We start from the raw sequence: 18,342 nt of genomic DNA on the forward strand, positions 1-18,342 counted from the left end.
GCATGCACCACCACCGCCCAGCTATCTATGCTCTTTTACGGCTCAGTTACCTTTCTTCTGTACTTGCCCATCCTACTTCCTCATCATCTGGCTGGTAACTCCACTCTGCCCTCTCTCTCCCCAGAAGTCCTGCCTATCCTCCTCTATTCAGCTCTTTATTAAACCAGTCACAGTGGCACATCTTCACACGGTGTAAAGGAATATTCCACAACAGTTTTGTTTGCTGCTGCCAGGGATTGAGCCTAAAACTTACTTAATGCATGCTGGCTGATGAGTTTTCTACTGCCCACTGTATTCCCCTATGCTGGCTGATGAGGTGTTCTACTGCCCACTGTATTCCCCTATGCTGGCTGATGAGGTGTTCTATTGCCCACTGTATTCCCAGCACTTACTCTCACCTCTCAAAACTATTTCACAGTAACCCATCTCAGATTCATTGTATGAAACAGACTGTCAATAAATTTAAATTCAGCAAACATCGTGTGTGTGTGTGTGTGTGTGTGTGTGTGTGTGTGTGTGTGCGTGCGCGCACGCGCCCAAAACCATCTCAAAGAGAGTTGGGGATTGGAACTTCCTGGACCCAAAAAAAAGAAACTCAAATTTATATTCTTTTCCTTTTGTTGTTATCCAGTCTTCTACATTTTTCTTGGTTTTTGTTTTGGGGTTGTTTTTTTTTGTTGTTGTTTTGGGGGATATGTGTGTATACAGGTGTGTTAGTATATGTGTATGCATGTGGAAGCCAGATATCACCAGTGGGGATCTTCCTCATTCATTCTGGATCTCTCTCTGTCTCCCCCTCCTCCCTCCCCTTTCCGGCCCCCTTTCCCTCTCCCTCTCCCCTCCTCCACTCTTTCTCCCTTCTCTCACACTCTCCCCCTTCCCCTTTCACCCCCAAGCTTGGGGCTTACCATTTCTGCTAAACTGTCAAAGCTCGGCACCATCTGTCCCTGCCCCCAGTGTTGGGATTACAGACACAGGCTGTATGCCCAGGTTTTACACTGGTGCTGTGGATGCAAGTTCGGGTGCTTCAGGTACTTTATACATTGAGTCATCTCTCCAGCCTCTCTGTAGTTTTCTTACATCTTAGTTCCTATCCAGGTTCAAAGTGCTTAGCATTTCACAAGATTTCATAATGCCTTGGCAAAAGCTTTTTAAGAATAAAACAAGGGTTGGGGATTGAGCTGGGTTCGATCCTCAGCTCAAAAAATAAAAATAAAAAAAGAATAAAACAAGTTTAATTCAAAATAATCCTGCCAAATTTTAAGGTACAAACTATATAGGAGATAAAAGGTACCTTGGTGTCTCTTTATTTGAAAGAGGATCTCATGTAGTCCAGGCTGGCCTCAAATGCGCTAACCAAGAATGACCTTGAACCTCCCAAGTGCTAGACTTATAAGCATGTGCTACCATGCCCAATTTTATGTTGTGTTGGATATTGAACCTAGAGTTCATGCATGCTAGGCAAGCACTTTCCAACTGCTCTCCACCCCATCCCAGCCAAGCCATTTTTAACACTTGCTTACAGTCTTGATGAGCCTGATCTGATCTCAGCAATCAGGTTCTCCTAATGATACCAGGTTAAAATAGCCACCACATATCTTGCTGGCTCACCATAATAAGAAAGAGGAATAGAATGGAAATGTTCAGAAACTAAATCAGAACCACAGCCGCTTTTTGGTCAACAAAAATCAAAGTTTCTAAATTCAAGGGATTAAGGGGGAAAGGGAAAAACAAGCCATGTACTTTCATCCTGCTGAGTCTGCCTCTTAACTATTCCCATAAAGCTTGCAGCAGAGAGCAAAGATGGAATTCTGAACCAGATTATCTAAGGGGGCATTCTTAGCAAAAGTATAGCATGGTTTTGGTTGTTTTTTTTTTTTAAGAGTAGATTTTTCACTCATGTAAAGCTTTTGAGTGAATGACATTTAGTAATTGTTGTAAAGCTGTTCTGTGTAAAAACTTACTACTTTTTAAAAAAATTTTCTTCCAAGTCTTAGATACTTTGTAAAAGTTAAGTCATTTGAATAAATAAAATGTTTTGTCAAGGTGGATGAATGTGTTTAGGAGCATACATGCATGTCATCTTGAGACAGTCACTGTGGAGGCCAGCTGCCACAAATTCATAATACTCCCTCCCCAGTCTCCTAAATGCTGGATTTAGAGGTATGCACTGTAATACCTGACAAAGAACAAAACTCTTAAAACTATATGCACATTAGTAATAGTAAATACCACTTTCTAGACAGTAAAAGAAATACAACTTTAGCTGGGCTTGGTGGTGGCACGCCTTTAATCCCAGCACTTAAAAGGCAGAGGCAAGTGGATCTCTCTGAGCTTGAGGCCAGCCTGGGCTACAAAGCGAGTTCCAGTACAGCCAGGGCTGTTACACAGAGAAACCTGTCTTAAAAAAAAAAAAAAAAAAAAAAAAAAAAAAAACAAAACCAAAAACACAAACAAACCTCAGAGAAAGAAAAGAAATACAACTTTATTATGAAGCCATAGTGTCATTTTAATAATGTTTATTATCTAGAATTGGATTTCCTTTGACTATTAGATTGTACCAGCTTATATTTCACAGTTTATGTGAATACTTGGAAAATTATTAGTCATAAATGTTGGCTTGCATGTATATGTGTATAAAAAGTATCCTGAGTCCATGGGATTTTTAAAATCCCTTTGATAGACATTTTCACCTCCAGAAATGAAGGATTTCTATTGGTTTACATTTATATCATGTTTAAAGTGAAGGGAAAAATCAATTGTTTATTTAACCTTATTACCCTGATTAGTACCTTCTCACAAGCATGCCCCCAGGAGACACTTTTTTTTTCACTCGATGCTTCTCTTTGGTAGACTCAGATGAGTCCTCTTCCTATGAACAAAGAAAAAGAGAGTCAAATAAAGCCTCATGTTAACATTCTTCAATAGCATCCAAAAAGGAAAAACAAGCCATGCTAAGGATTTTCCGCTCTGATTAGATTTCCTTTAGGAATTTGTATAACCATATCCCCAGATCTAAAGGACTAGTGCTTCGTGTTGTGCTGGATCATAAGACTGGGAGACACCTTGGAAAGTCTTTCAGTGCCATCTCTGCTTACTATAGACCCCAAAAGGAACAACTTGTCACTTCTGCTTCAATCTTGACTACATTGCCTGCATATCTACAATGCAGAATGCAGTAAAATGACTTCATTTGGAATCCTTATGGAGCCCTACATGGCCAGAATTTATACTTCTTGACTTCTCCATTCCTGAGTTTTTGTTTGTATAGTATTCCTTTCCAACTTTTTTCATTTTCCACTTTGTCCACTGTTGTTTTATGTTTTTGTCTCTTTTGGGGGCCCGCCACCCAGCTCCCAAATAAATCACACATGCAGGCTTATTCTTAATTATGAATGCCCAGCCTTAGCTTGTCTTAGTTTCTTGTCAGCTTTCCTTAAATTATCCCACTACTCTAGGCTTTTCTTGTTCTCTTAATTCTGTAAATCTTACTCTTACTCTGTGGCTTTCTGGGTGGCTGGGTGGCCCCCCTGGAGTCCTCCTCCTTCTGGATCCTTCCTTCTTTCACTCCTCCATCTTTTTCCTTCTCTCCTCCCAGATTTCTCCCTCTATATCTTCTCTCTGACTGCTAGCCCCCCCTATCCTTTCTCCTGCCTTGCTATTGGCCAGTTCTTTATTAGACTATCAGGTATGTTAGAAAGGCAAAGTAACACAACTTCCAGATGCAACATAAACAAAAGTAACACACCTTAAAATATTCTACAGCCCATTCTGCACTGTTCCTGAAACTCTCTCATCATCTTGGTATTCATATGACCTAACACACAAGAATCAACAAGTGCTATAGGAGGAGCAAAGGCGGAAACAAGAGCACAACACATGGTCACTGGATGTTGTCATTGCTGAATAATTCTAGTAAAAAAGGCTGTGCCTGCCAGTGAGCCTGGGGCAGGCTACGTGCTCATGAATGGTTCGCCAACACTAAATAGGCTCCATGGTTTGGTTTTGTCTTATTTTTTTGGTTTGGATGGTGTGTGTGTGTATGTGTGTTTGTGTGTCTGTCTGTCTGTCTGTCTGTCTGTATGTATGTATGCTTGAAATTTGTTTGGTTTATATGAGGTGGAATGGGCGGTCTGGAAAGCGTAGGGGGTGGGGAGGAATATGACCAAAATACACTGCACAAAAATTTTTAAATGAATTTTAAAAAGAAAATGCCTTATTTAGGCAAGACAGCTGTGAACACAGGTGTTCCTAAAACAGCCTTTCTGGCACATGTCCTTGGGAAGAGCTCATGGCTAGTGTTACTTCCGAACGTATGCCTGCTCATGCCATTGCTAATGTGTTCAAGAGTTAGCTCTTGAACACTAGCATGTGAACATGGAAGCTGCTACTATCCAATACAACCTGGAAAAACAAAACCGTGTTTCCATACCCTTCCCTCTGCTCTGTTCCTGAAACTTAACTTGGAATCATCTGAGTTCTTAAAGACAAAATTTGTCAGAATTTTCCACAAGTACAATCAGAAAATGAGAGTGAATAGCTTATAATGGCAGTAACAGTGATGTAAAAAGCACACTTGGATGTGGAGCTAGGCATATTAAATCACAGCTAACTAACAAACTGTTGTAGCTTTACAAACTATTTTATCTGGCACTAGGTTTCTCAATTAGCATGCTAAGCAAAAAAGGCTTGACATTAAGCCTGATATATAATTAAATCATAATACCTATTATTGATGATGCCTGAGATCTCCAAGTATGATCTCATGAAACTTAAATTTCAGTACTGTGGGTAAAGTGGTCAACCTCGCTAAAAAAGTGAGACACCCTCAAAGCAGTATGGAGTGCTTAATGGGAAGAGTATCTGTGGTTAGGAGCCTTGGGACAGAGTAACAGATGACTCCTAGGGGCTTTTATGGGGCAGATTTGATAGGGTTCCACTGCCACCTTGAGACAGAACAACAAAGGCTTGATGCAGGAAAGTTATGTACTAAGTTGGGAAAGTATGTGCTAAGTTTGAAAAGGCTCACCTACATAAGAAGTGACAAGTATAGGGCTGAGAAGTAAGTTGTCAGAATCCATATTGAGGAATCCACTTCGTTCAGATTTTCAGAACAAAAAAAAAAAAAAATGACAGGAAACCAAGCTGACTGTTTACTCAAATGTATTTGGGTAGGAAAGACTAGATACTAAATTCTGTGCTAAGAGTTCATGTATTAGGGCAGCAGCAAAAAGTAGACTATGCTGATGAGCCACAGTTTATGGATGTAGACAAAGAAAGGTAAGGAAAGCCTCAGGAGTCCAAAACTGGCCAAGCGTAGTGGTCTACACCTTTATCCCAGCACCTGGGAGGCAAGGGCCAGCCATGGCTACATAGAGAGACCCTGGTCAAAAGAAAGGAAGAAAGAGGAAGGGAGGGAGGGAGGAAGGAAGGAAGGAAGGAAAAGAAAAGAAAGAAGAAAAATAGGCAATTAAGAAAATAGACCTGGGGGTGAAACTCTGGTCTTGATGTTAAGTTTGGTTTTAGACAGGTTTTGGTTTTTTTGTTTTTGTTTTGTTGTTGTTGTTGTTTGGGCTTTTTTTTTTTTTTTTTTTTTTTTTTTTTTTGGTTTTTCAAGACAGGGTTTCTCTGTGTAGCTTTGTGCCTTTCCTGGAACTCACTTGGTAGCCCAGGCTGGCCTCAAACTCACAGAGATCCGCCTGGCTCTGCCTCCCGAGTGCTGGGACTAAAGGCTTGCGCCACCACCACCCAGCTTGGTTTTAGACAGTTTTAAATTAGACACTGCTAGGAATTTCAGATGGAAATAATCAGCTATCATCCAAACAAAGGAAGGGAGCCCTAGTGAAAGCATTATACTAAAGTACAAGTTAGTCTTTGTACAGAAGTGAAGATAAGATCAGACCAGCCTGGGCTACCTAGTGCATGTTAGGTCTGGGGTATCATAAGACCTTATCTTAAGAAAATTATAAGGGGGCGGGGAGGAAGGAAGACACATACATACAAGTATGGCTCTAAGGTCCTTGCTGAAAGAGAAACTATTTTTCTATTCCTCATTCCATGCTTCTTGTTTGTGCAGGTGTTGCTGATATGGGATTTTGTGGGGAAGCTGTTTCTTCTACTAGAAAAATTGACACTGGATGGAACCACTATTTAATTTCTTTTTAAACTGAATCACTATTTAAATTCTTGCCCTTTTGATTTTGGCTTTTTTTTTTTTCATAACAAAAGTTATGTATTTGAAACTCAAAATACAGCTCCAGACAGTAAAAAACAATACTCACAGTGGCAGAGTGTCAAATTCACAATCTTGATGTCAGTTCTAGAAAGTATAGTTAGCTCTAATTTACAACACAAGTTCAAATAGGCCAAAAGCTTACCCACATCAAAAAAGATTATAGACAGGATTCAAATTCTGCCCCAACTCAAAGCTAAAAATCTTAGCCTCTTCTATATAACATTTATCAAGAAAAATAAATGTATTAAGAACACCAACCATAGCCACGACACTGGGGACCTGAATTTTCTCCAGCGTTTCCTTGAGGTGATCCACCTCTGCTCGGTATTCGTCCAGTTGACTCTCCAACTTTTCTCTGCGGAGTCGTTCATAGGCCAGCTGGCCCTGCAGCTCTTTAATGGTCCTAGCAAAAATGTTTTCTCAGTTAATCACGATTTACCTAACAACTATTTTTGTTAATTTGTATGGAAAGCATCTATACTTTGAGTTTAAAGCAAATAAAATCATTTATTTGTCAACTGTATTTAGGGTCTTATATGAATCAGCAGTGATTTAAGTACTAGGAATGAGTAGTGACCAAGAAATAAATAAGCAAAATACATGGTGTGCAGGAAGGTAACAAGTACTAAGAGAGAGAAAAATAAAGCAGGAAACAGTAATAGAAAATGTGGAGCAGGTGATTAACACTTCTGTGCTAGTTAGTTTTTGTCAACTTGACATAAGCTAGAGTCATGTGGGAAGAGGGGCCCCAACTGAGAAATTCCTTCCATCAGACTGCCCAGGGGCATGCCTGTGGGACATTTTCTTGATTAAAATGAATGATGTAGGAAGGCCCAGCCAAGCTCACCTGAACAGGTGACCCTTAGGGTATAAGAAAACAGGCTGAGCAAGCTATGAAGAGCCAGTCAGTAAGCAGCTTCAGTTCCTGCCTCCAGGTTCTTGCCTTGAGTTCCTGCCCTGTCATCCCTTTAACAGTGTGCCTTGGAAGGATAAACACTTTCCTCCCCCCACGTTGGTTTCGGTCAATGTTTCATCACAGCCACAAAAAAGCAAACTAGGACAGAAGCTGGTACCAGAGTGGGCTATCGATGTTGTTAGGAACAGGCAAACACATCTTGTCCTAAGTACTGCGATTTTGATTTCAGACTCCATTTTACTTGTAGGGTGAAACAAAATTCACATCCCCAAGCCCTAGGGGAGCTGGGGACCTTCTAATAGCGACCCACCTCCTCCTTAAACATAGAAATAGTCTGTTATGCATCTTTAGTTTTCTAGAAACATTATGGCTGTTCCTAACAACATAAGGAACAAATGAATCTGATTGGTTAGATTGAAAAGCTTACATTATATGTCATTTAACAGTGATGGAACACATAGGGAAAGCCCCCAATCTTTGAATCTTGATTGGTGGAAAAATGTAACTGTAACTTGGCACAGATGTTTGTGGGGTTTGCGCTTAAATATTTGCTGAAATGAACATTTGGGGACAAAGTCAGCTCCCGAGTCTGTACTGTGGTCTCTGACCAATTAGTTTCTGTAGTACTACCCTGCAATAAATCTTGCTTTTTGGAACCTGTGTCTGCTTGGGTTGGTTCAGAGCCTTGGACCCACAACACGGTGACAGACCTGGCCATGTTGTTCTGGGAAGTACTGTGGAAGCTTTCAGAACTTTGGGCTCTAAGCAGTAAAAGCTTAATGAACTTTTGTAGGAGCTTGGAAGTAAGAATGGTGTGAGATGCAGGCTGAGCTGTTTCTGGAAGAAGCAGAGACTCTTATCAGGGCCATTCCTGTGATCCATCTGAGCTAAGATCTATGGAAGCCGGCCTGTGCTTCACTGCAACAGTGATGCTGTCAGCTAGGGCTGAAGAGTCAGCTGTGACTAACAAGAGCCCAGCACTACTGGAGGGAACTGGGTTTGCTGGCCTAATTAACACGGGTTAGCGGAGGCTGAGGAAGCAGCCGTGATTAACCAGAGGTCAGAATTACTGAGGTGAAACGTTCTGGCAAGTATTTCCTCAGGGTCAGCACACGGAGGCTGTGGTCCAGTCGTGGGTCAAGGTGGCATCTTAAGCTAGCTGAACTTGGTAACACTTAAGACTCTCCCAGGTTCCAGGCATGTGGCACACACCTTTAATCCCAGCATGCAGGAGGTAGAGGCAAGCAAATTTCTGTGGACTATATAGTGAATTCCAGACCACCAAAGCTACATAATAAGACCCTGTCATTTTTTTTTTAAGTGACAATTTATGTTTTGTTTTGTTTTAAAACCAGGATCAATCTCTTTAGTCCTGGCTGTCATGGAACTCACTACATAGACTAGGCTGACCTCAAATCACAGAGCTCTACCTGCTTCTGCCTCCCAAGCACTGTGTGCCACCATGCCAAGAAGAAGGAAAAAAACCTTTTAACTCTTAAAGTGTTTTAATTTTTAAAAGATTTTAGGACTTTTAAAAGTTATACTATGTTTTATATTATAATATTAACATGAGACCTTAGGGATAAACAAGAAAGGTTGGTTTAATAATTACATATTTGTGCCAAACTGACCAGGGTTTTTTGTCAATGTCACAAAAGCACATCTGGAAATAAACAAAATAAACAAATAAACCCTTTCATCCTCCAGATTGGTTCTAGGGAGTGTTTTATCACAGCAACAGAAAGGGCAACATCATATGCAGTGGCTAGCAAGGCTTTACTAAAAAGAGATGTGAGCAACGTACTGAAAGGACTGAGAGAGAAGTGTTTAGACACTGTGGAAGGATCATTCCAGACAGTGGGAAACAAGCCCTAAGAAGCAAATACAAGAAAGCCACAGGCTAGCATGACTGGAATAGTTTAAAAAAGATAGTCATGTAGATTAGTGATAAAGAGAACCAGAACAATACAGCCTCTCAGTCAGGGCAAAGACTGGCTTTTATGAGTAAAACAGGAAGCCAGGAGAGGCCTTGACATTGCAACATGATCTCATTTGAGCTTTCCTGTGATTTTTCTGGACGTTGTGTTAAGAACAAACTACAGGGTAAGAAGTATGGGCAAACAGCAGAAGTCAGTGAGTTGAGACACCTATGAAGAAATTATCCAGATAAAAGATGCTATGACTTGAACCAGAGTTTCTGTCTCTATAACTGAATGGTGAGGAGAGCATGTTGAGCCTACAATTTAGTGAACAAAGAAATGGCTTTCATAATTTTTTGATTGGGAAGTTCAGCCTAATGAGAATGTTTACAGACAATGTCACCTATGTTGGCTGAAGAATTTAAAATAGCTGTGGTCTCAAGAACTCCATAAATAATGCCAATTTTACAAAATGAAAGTAGTTTGGAAGACTGGAATCACAATGACATGAGTATGTTTAACACTACTGAACTACACACTTAAAACTGCTGATATGGTAGCTTTTGTTAAGTCTATTATTCCACAACTTTAAAAAGGTCTTAAAGAACTCAGCGGGGAAAGAATGGAACCTGACTCTGGAGAATGAAAGAACACGTTTCCAGTAAGAAAGCCCCACGTGGGATTCATAGGTACTGAAATACAAAGCACTGGCTTTAAGGACCCTACTTCTCAGCCTCCAGCTGTTCTTTCCTCTGCTGTAGATCCTCCTCTGTTATTCCACCCAAGTGTTTGAAGTTACTCTCAGCGATTTCCAGAAGTTGTCTTAATTCCACGATTTTCTTGTGGGCTCTCACTGAAAGACAGTTGAATAGGAACCTAATTTAGACAACAGCACATATGCTTACAGGACGGTGATCCCTCTCAACATTTTTCCTTCTTTTTCTTTGCAACAGCCTTTTTAAAAATATTTATTTTATGTGCTTTACCTACATGTATGTCTGTGGACTACATTCATGCCTGTTACCTGTGGATGTCAGAAGAGGGCTTTGGATCTCCTGGAACTGGAGAACAGATGGTTGAGAACCTCCATATGGGTGCTAGGAACAAAACCCAGGTCCTCTTGAAGAGCCAAAAGTATTCTTAAGCACTGAGCCATCTCTTCAGCCCCATTTGCTTCTTTAATAAAACCATGTCTGCTGTTTATGGAAGGACTTGATAGAAGTGTGGTATATATGCAGAGGGATAAATATCAGTAATGCGAGCAAGGAAATGCCTAGTTAGAGGATTCTTTATCTGTTATTGGAACATGTATCAAATAATTATGATACTCATATTATAGGCATGATGGCTTAAAGAAGTTTAGCAATGTTTTAAGATGTAAGTAGGGTTGGGGATTTAGCTCAGTGGTAGAGCACTTGCTAGCAAGCACAAGGCCCTGGATTCGATCCTCAGCTCCACCAAAAAAAAAAAAAAAAGCAAGATGGAAGAAAGTACTAGCCCAAGTATTATCTACTGCATGTTAGAAAATTAGTGAGAACTGATGCCAGCACCTTCAGGTTCTCCCTTGATTGAACTCAAAATGGAAGGATCTCCCATGTACCTAGAAAATAAGTCTAAGACTGTACTGGGAGCTTTTAAATATTTTTAGAGGAAATAAATCTAGACATGAATTTCAAAATTTTCTTAGAAAATATAGTTTAAGCACAACTACATATTCCAACAAGAATAACTAAAAGCACCCTCCAAAGATCAAAGGGAAGGAGAACTGACATTTTCTGAGCCTCTGCCATAAGCTAGGCAGTTCTTATTCTTTAGAGTATGAAATGAAGTCTTATAACAATTCTGTCAGGGTAGCAATATCAACATTGCTGATTTTCATAGATGAGGAAACTAAGGTTCTGATAGCAACAGAGCTAAAAAGTGGTGATGCTCTGATGTCTGAATCCATTGCCTAAGACCTACTGTCCACTCACTACATAGCTGCTTGTGCTTAGATTAGCCTCAACTCAAACACTTTCTTCTAGCTTTCCTCACCACACAGAGAGGCACTGAAACCATCCTTCTCATTCACTAGAATAAATCACAGCTCCCTGACCAATCACAGAAGAAACATCAAGGTTACATGGCATGGAAATACTCCCTTCCAGATGCGGTGACAAGGGCATTATATAAAGAAGTCTGAAAGCCTATGTCCACTTGCTGGGTGACTTTGGACAAGCAACTTAGCATCTCTAAACCTAGGGTGCTTTATAAATCAAATAATATGATACTCTATCAGTGTTTCTTAAGAAAGAACACAGATATAATCATTCCCATACACTTACTGTCATCAATGGAAGTTTTGTAAACTGTAAAGTTCTACAGAAATATAAACCTTTCAACATTGTAGAGTCAAATTCTGGCAGAAGAGTTAAGATGCCAGTAGCTGAAACATCAGCAGAAATGCCACAGAAACAAAATGTTCTCTAATTACCAGACTTTTGTTTAATTCAAAAAAATTGTTAATGCATAACACCAATAGAAACCACAGCCCCATTGGCTTCTGGGTATCTATTTGTGTCAACATGTATTCTGGGAGTGGGAGGAGCAGTCTAACTTATACTAATTTAGAATGTTTTGGTGGTTATCCATTTGTTATGGACTGCATGAATCTCTCTCAAAATCCACATTAAAGCTCTATAGTCCAAGGTAATGTTATGAGGAGAGAGGGTTTTAGAAGGTGATTGGGGTTAAATACCGTAACAGCAAGGGTACAGTTCTTCTGAGATGAGTATCATTAGAGGAAAACACTTAAAATGGCTTACATTCCCATCCATGTTCTGCCCCAAATGCTCCTCACTCTTCCATTTTGAGTACGTGGTTATATCAAAGTCAAAAGCAGACTCTTCTCTATAAAACAGTCATGTTAGACTTTGATCTAGAACTTCCAGTCCCTAATTGTAAGAAATAAATTTCTGTTGTTTAACTTTCCCAGTCTCTAGTGTTTAACTACAACAGCCTGAGCACATTAAGGCATCATTAAATGGAATCAGATTGTCCTCCAAGTGGTCATCATGACAATAATTGAGGGGCTAGAAATGTTATAACCTTTCTCATCCTCCAGTCTATTATATCCTCAAATAGTTAGAATGAAAGTCTTTAAACACAAACCAATTAACATGGCTGTCATGGTTTGAATAACAATGTCCCCAGTAGGCTGTGGTATTTGAACACAAGGTCACTAGTTGATTGTTTGAAGAAATTTAGAGGTGCAGCTTTGCTGGAAAAAGTCAGTGGGGTTGGGCTGAGAGCTGAAAGCCTCCCATCACATTGAGCTTGCTCTCTTGTAGACAAATTTCTAAACAGTCTTATTAAATAGGAAACACAGAGCCAAATACAGGGGTGAAAGCCTGACAGTTCCTGTCTCTTCACAGCTTATATTCCTTTCTCTGCTCAGCATATCACTTCCTGTTTCAACCTTTCTAGTGCTGGGATTAAAGGTGTGTGATCCCAAGTGCTGGAATTAAAGGTGTGCCACCACTGCCTGACCTCTATGGCTAACTCTGTGGCTAGCTCTGTCCTCTGATCTTCAGGCAAACTTTATTGCTTAGATTACAAAAATCACCACAGTCATGGTATTTAGCAACAGAAAAGTAATTAATACATTCTCTCAGCTGTTAGGAGCACTTGCTGCTGCTCTTCCAGAGGATTCAAGTTTGGATCCCAGCACCCAGATTTAGTGACTCACAACCTGCAGCTCCTCCTTTGAAGGCGTCCAAAGACACCTGTACTCATATGCACAGACAGACAAACAGACAGACAGACACACACACACACACACACACACACACACACACACACCAACACAATTTAAAACAGAAAAAAAATATTTTTGAAAGAAAATGATAAACACTTCCATGGTTATTAAAAATCAGTTCAAAGCCAGGCGGTGGTAGCACACACCTTTAATCCCAGCACTCGGAGGCAGAGGCAGGTGGATCTCTGTGAGTTCAAGGCCAGCCTGGGCTACAGAGTGAGTTCCAGGAAAGGCGTTTTTTACACAGAGAAACCCTGTATCAAAAAACCACACACACACACACAAAAAAAAAAATCAGTTCAAAAGCATGGAGAAATGATTTACATGTTTACCAATGTAACTCTAGTGCTTAAACACTGCCTGACACATAAACAATATTCAGTAAGTACCTGTTGGATGATAAAAGAGAAATAACTGAGAAGGCACGGTTTCAGAAATATCTTGTAGTACTATGTTGAGTTCAGAATATTTTCTAAAAATGAGGAACTGTATCTGGTATATTACCATAGTCCTTAGCCAAGGTTACAAACACAGAACAGATCCACACATGTTGGGTAAATGGCACGCCTTCCTCAAACATTTCACCTGTCTAAACCCTAGTCATTAAAGGCAAAGCACAAATCCCACTTTTACAAAGGTTTCCTTTCTACTCTCTCCTGAGTGAATAATCCTTTAAAACTCATTACCATTCACCTAGGTAAATGAAGTAACTAAGAGTCATCCTTTCTTGCCTTCATCTTCAAACTCCTCACACCTAGCTTTTAAAAGCACCTCCAAATCTCACCATCTCCATTCTGATCCAAGCTATCACCAACTCTCTCCAAATTAAGACCACATTCTCCTAACTGACTTTCCCACTTCCATTCCTGCTCTGTGAGAGCAAATGGCCTTTCTACCTTCTGAAATCTAAATACGCAAACAAGCAGAACCCAACGGATCCTGGCTTGCTTTCTCCACAATCAACTTCTAGATACTGTATGGCTTTACTACTGCTATCTGGTTAACGTACCAAAGTGTGTGTGTGTGTGTGTGTGTGTGTGTGTGTGTGTGTGTGTGTGTGTGTGTAAAATATATTAAAGGGAAATGCATAGTACTAATGCAAGCTCTGATGGAATGAAAATCTCTAGTACAAAGAGGCTGAAACAAAACAAGAATGTGTCTCTGGTAGTCATGGGCCTCCATTACAGACTTATAGGGCCCAGGAAACTATACAGATAATACTATATCTTGCACAATTTTAACTGAGTTATCCCTCACAAATTTTTAAGTTAGAAACCATCCATATTGACAAATGAGTATGTTCTCTCCTCTCCTAATTAACAACCCACCTGAACTGGTATACTCTCCTTGCCCTCCAGTCTGTTACATCCCCAGTAGTTAGAATGACAGTCTTTAAACATAACTCAAATGACATCATCTCTGCCCTAAACTCTTCCAATGGCTTAGAAGAAGAGCTAAAGCTAAATTCTTATTAAGCCCTTTATGATTCCTACTGTGCCCCCACTTTCCTCTCCAACTTTCTCTGTTAACTTCTCCTTAGTGATTCCTCTCAGCCTTTACACATGCTCCGTGTAGAATTTTCTCCTAAGATCTCCATACAGTTCATTCTCATCATTCAGGTCTCTTCTGAAATGTCCTAACAGTTACCTACACCATTTTCTTTAGGCTCCTATTTTCTTATCAATTATTTATTATCCCTCCCTATGACTACTATCACCAAATAGAAGTACCTTTGAATTGATCCATTTTTCCCTAATAACAACAACTGTATGGCACATGGACTATCAGTAAAACTTGTTGCAATGATTCTCTTTAAAAATTACTGGACTGAGAATATATGCAATAACAATTAGTGAAAAAAAGAATCTGCCATGAATTTGAAGGAGAGAAGGAAGGGGTATATGAGGAGGTTTAGAGGGAGGAAAGTGAGAAATGGTGTAATTATATTATAATTCAAAAATGCAATAATTACTTGTGATGGAGAGATGGCTCAGGGGCTAAAAGTAGTTCTTACTCTTGCAGCGAAGACACAGGTTTGATTCCCAGTACCAAATGGTGCCTAACAGCCATCTGTAATTGCAGCTCCAGAGGATCTGATGCCTCCTTCTGGACATGTGGTGCACAGACATACATATATGCAAAATCCCCATAATTAAAATAATAAATCTTTACAAAAATATCATTCCCAACAAACTTTGGCAATTATTGAGATGCTTTTGTGTGTGTGCTGGGGCAGGAGGAAGTTAAAGTCTTTCTATGTTACTTTTATGTTACTTCCCGTGCTTACTTTAAGCTCACTATACAGTCCAGACAAGCCTCAAACTTGTCTTCCTCTTACCCAGTCTCCCAAGTGCTAGGATTAGCACTCTTGATTGTCTTTTTCCATGTTTATGATCCACTTAAGTATGTCTGTCTTACTTAACTTCTTTAGTTCCCATGTTACAATCTTCCATTCCAAAGACCATATCATATACTTGTTTATATTTCAATAACTCTTAGGACAAAAACACTAAATTACTTTTCTTTGTAGACAGTGTCATTTGAATAATTTCCAAACACACAGTAAAAAGTAGGCTGTACCATGTCTGCTGCGAGAGGTCTTCCCTGGAACTGGAGTTACACTAGAAGTGGGTGCTGGGAATCAACCTCTAACAGAGCAGTAAGAGCTCTTAACCACTGAGCCATCCCACCAGCCCCAGTGTATTCTTTCCTTTTGCTGGCAGTGTGTATGACATATGTTGTCTGTGTGCACACATTTCATCTGTGTACACGCTCTTTTATGTGCACTCAGGCAAGCACATGCTACAACACATGTTTGGAGCTCCAAGGACAACCTCTGGTGTTGGTCCTTGTTTTCCACCTCACTTGAGACAGGGTCTCTTTGTTGTTCATGGATGCATACTCCAGGTTACCTGGCCCTCAAACTTCAAGAGTTTCTCTTGTCTTTGCCTCCCATCATGCATTAGGAGAACTGGGATTACAGAAGCATGCCACTATGACAGCTTTACATGAGTTCCGGGAATTAAAGTCAGGTTCTCACACGTGCACAGCAAGTGCTTTTACCCACTGAGCTATCCCCCCATCCCCATGGCCACAGTCTTTCTGAATGGCTAACAATTGACAGAGGCAGCAGCATACTTACTTCTGGCATTTGCTTTGTCTGCATCACTCAGACATAAGTCATCCTTGGCATCAGTGCTTCCCTCAACACCATGTCTTAGGAAAAACTTGGTATGATTGTCATCAATTCCAATCTCATCATCTAGCTCATATCTCTGTAGCCCCTCTAACAGCTTCACTGCGGCCAAATGGGCAAATCTGTAGAAAGGAATTAACAATTAACCAGATTCCCAAACTGCAGTTCATACTTCACTTGGGCAATTTCACCATATATGCAATTCTATCTACCCACCACCAAGCAAGGAAGCAAACCTGTAGCTTAAGGTCAGTGAAATCTGATAAACACTCAGCTATGTGGGGACCTCAGTTACTGACTACTATAAAGTACTCATACTGAGAAGTGATCCCATAGGTGTTGCTGCTAAAATACACTGGGAGAAGAGATCCCATAGTAGAATATTTACTGTGCCTCCAAACAGAATGACTCTAGTGAATACAGAGCTCTGAACCATCCTACTTGATTCTCTATTTTATTGCCTTTTCTTAGCCCAAGATAGGTGACAGAATTTATCTGGGTTCCAGTTTTCAAGTTACCTATAGTTCTTACCATACTTCCTCTTCATCCTTCAACCCAAAGCACTTGGCTTGGTTTTAAAATTGAAAGGAACAATATATGGCCTTCCCTTCTGTTCTCTGTTCTCTTTGCTCTTTCTCATATTTCATGAAGCCTCTACTAATCAATTTTTGATCTCAGAAACTTTTCTGTTGTGAATGAATGGAACAAGCATACTTTCCCACAGTTTTGTTAACTGAACTATGATGTGATACTGTCTTCTAGGACACGGAGACTCACCACACACTAAACTCTATTTTCCACACTGTTGTAGTGTGAATGTGCAGTATTTCCAAACACTCGTGTTTTGAATGCCAGCTCAGGTTCCCAGCTTGTGGTGCTATGTGGAAGGCCTTTAAGAGACAAAGCCTGGCTAACACACATAGGTGGCTAGGGTAAAGGCTTTGAAGATTATACCCACCCCTAGAGCGCCAGAACTGTCTGCTTCCAGCTTCCCAGCATATGAATAACCACCAACACATGCTCTCACTACCATGCCTCAGCTGCCAAGCCTTCCTAAGTGTGATGAGCTGAGATTCTCCGAAACTCTGAGCCCAAATAAGCCTTTCTCCTCTCAAGCTGTTGGTTAGGTATTTTGGTTACAACAATTCAAAAACAAACAAACAAACAAACAAAAACTAATACATTCATATTTTTAAAACACATCTATACATATTACATTCTTATTTTTATCAGGTACAGCAAGTAAATTATTAAAGAACTATCAATATCGCAGGCTTTGCAGCTGGGTGGTAGAGCACTTGCCTAGCATGTACAAGTACCTAAGTAATACATTTATAGAGAGAGTTGTGTGGCTGACCAAAGGAAAGGGCAAGTATGGTAGACTGGAGACAGCCAGAACATTCCTGTATCTCTACAAGATTAAAAAAGAACACTGGGTGTGTGGCTGCAGGTGTGTGCAACCGTTAGTGACCAGGTCAAATTGAGACATACTGTACTTTCAATTATGAAAGAAGCAAAGAACTGTACCACTGACTGCTGGGCAGCACAGTGGGGACAAGGACAAAATTCCCCTGGAAGCTTTAAGATCAGGAGAGAAGAGAACCTGGGCAAGCTCCACAGGTGCACAGTCTGTGCAGAATGAGTTTAAGACAGCATCTGGATCCATACAGTACAGGCAGGCCCAGGAGAGGGCCCCTGCAATTGCTAGTTTGCTCAGAGTGCTCCAAGGAATCATCTTGAGAGAGATGCCACCATCAAACCTAAGGCTTGAGCTGGGCAGTGGTGGTGCACGACTTTGATTCCAGCACTCGGGAGGCAGAGGCAGGATCTCTAAGTTCAAGGCCAGCCTGGTCTACAGAGCAAGTTCCAGGACAGCCAGGACTACACAGAGAAACACTGTCTAGAAAATGAACAAACGAACAAACAAACCTAAGGCTTGAGGAACTAGATGCCCTGCACCTTGATACCTCGAAGTGCCCAGAGCCTCTCTTTACTAGCTCTGTAAGTGCTTATTGCAGGAGACAATGTGGGCCCAAGAAACTGGCTGTAACATGGACACACATGTACTGCCATAGCTCTCCAAGGCTGGGAAATGCATGCAGGGGGAAACAGGCCACTTCCATTTGGAAACAGTGGCCTGAAACTAGAAGTTGGTGGCTATAAGCAGAGGCTGGAGCATAGACTAGCACTGTCAGAATAGACAGGATTACTTAGTGCCCATACATCATACCCTTGGTGCAGACTGTGTGGGTCTGATCACCTTCTCCACTCTCAGAGCCC

At 40.6% G+C, this 18,342-nt stretch overlaps 1 protein-coding gene and 1 long non-coding RNA gene across 6 annotated transcripts in view; one reads left to right on the forward strand and one right to left on the reverse strand.

Moving 5' to 3' along the window:
- The first annotated feature begins 165 nt into the window (after positions 1-165).
- Positions 166-476, forward strand: LOC118569508. Its single transcript, XR_004943078.1, has 2 exons — positions 166-316; positions 359-476. It is a non-coding gene; the product is annotated as an uncharacterized LOC118569508 (long non-coding RNA).
- Positions 477-2,460: 1,984 nt separating this feature from the next.
- Positions 2,461-18,342, reverse strand: part of Ankrd42 (ankyrin repeat domain 42) — a 45,779-nt gene continuing 29,897 nt past the window's right edge. For 3 of the 5 annotated variants that reach the window (XM_036191328.1, XM_036191334.1, XM_036191323.1), the window contains 4 exons: positions 16,009-16,184; positions 9,797-9,923; positions 6,494-6,638; positions 2,461-2,872 (listed from right to left, as the gene is read on the reverse strand). In XM_036191328.1, the coding sequence (XP_036047221.1) occupies positions 2,786-2,872; positions 6,494-6,638; positions 9,797-9,923; positions 16,009-16,184 (535 nt within the window). In that variant the 3' untranslated portion in view covers positions 2,461-2,785. The remainder of the gene's footprint in view (positions 2,873-6,493; positions 6,639-9,796; positions 9,924-16,008; positions 16,185-18,342) is intronic. The other 2 variants (XM_036191347.1, XM_036191340.1) reach the window with 1 other exon arrangement.

The sequence above is a fragment of the Onychomys torridus genome, chromosome 1 (genome assembly GCF_903995425.1).
Source record: "Onychomys torridus chromosome 1, mOncTor1.1, whole genome shotgun sequence".
In the NCBI taxonomy this organism is placed as follows: Eukaryota; Metazoa; Chordata; class Mammalia; order Rodentia; family Cricetidae; genus Onychomys; species Onychomys torridus.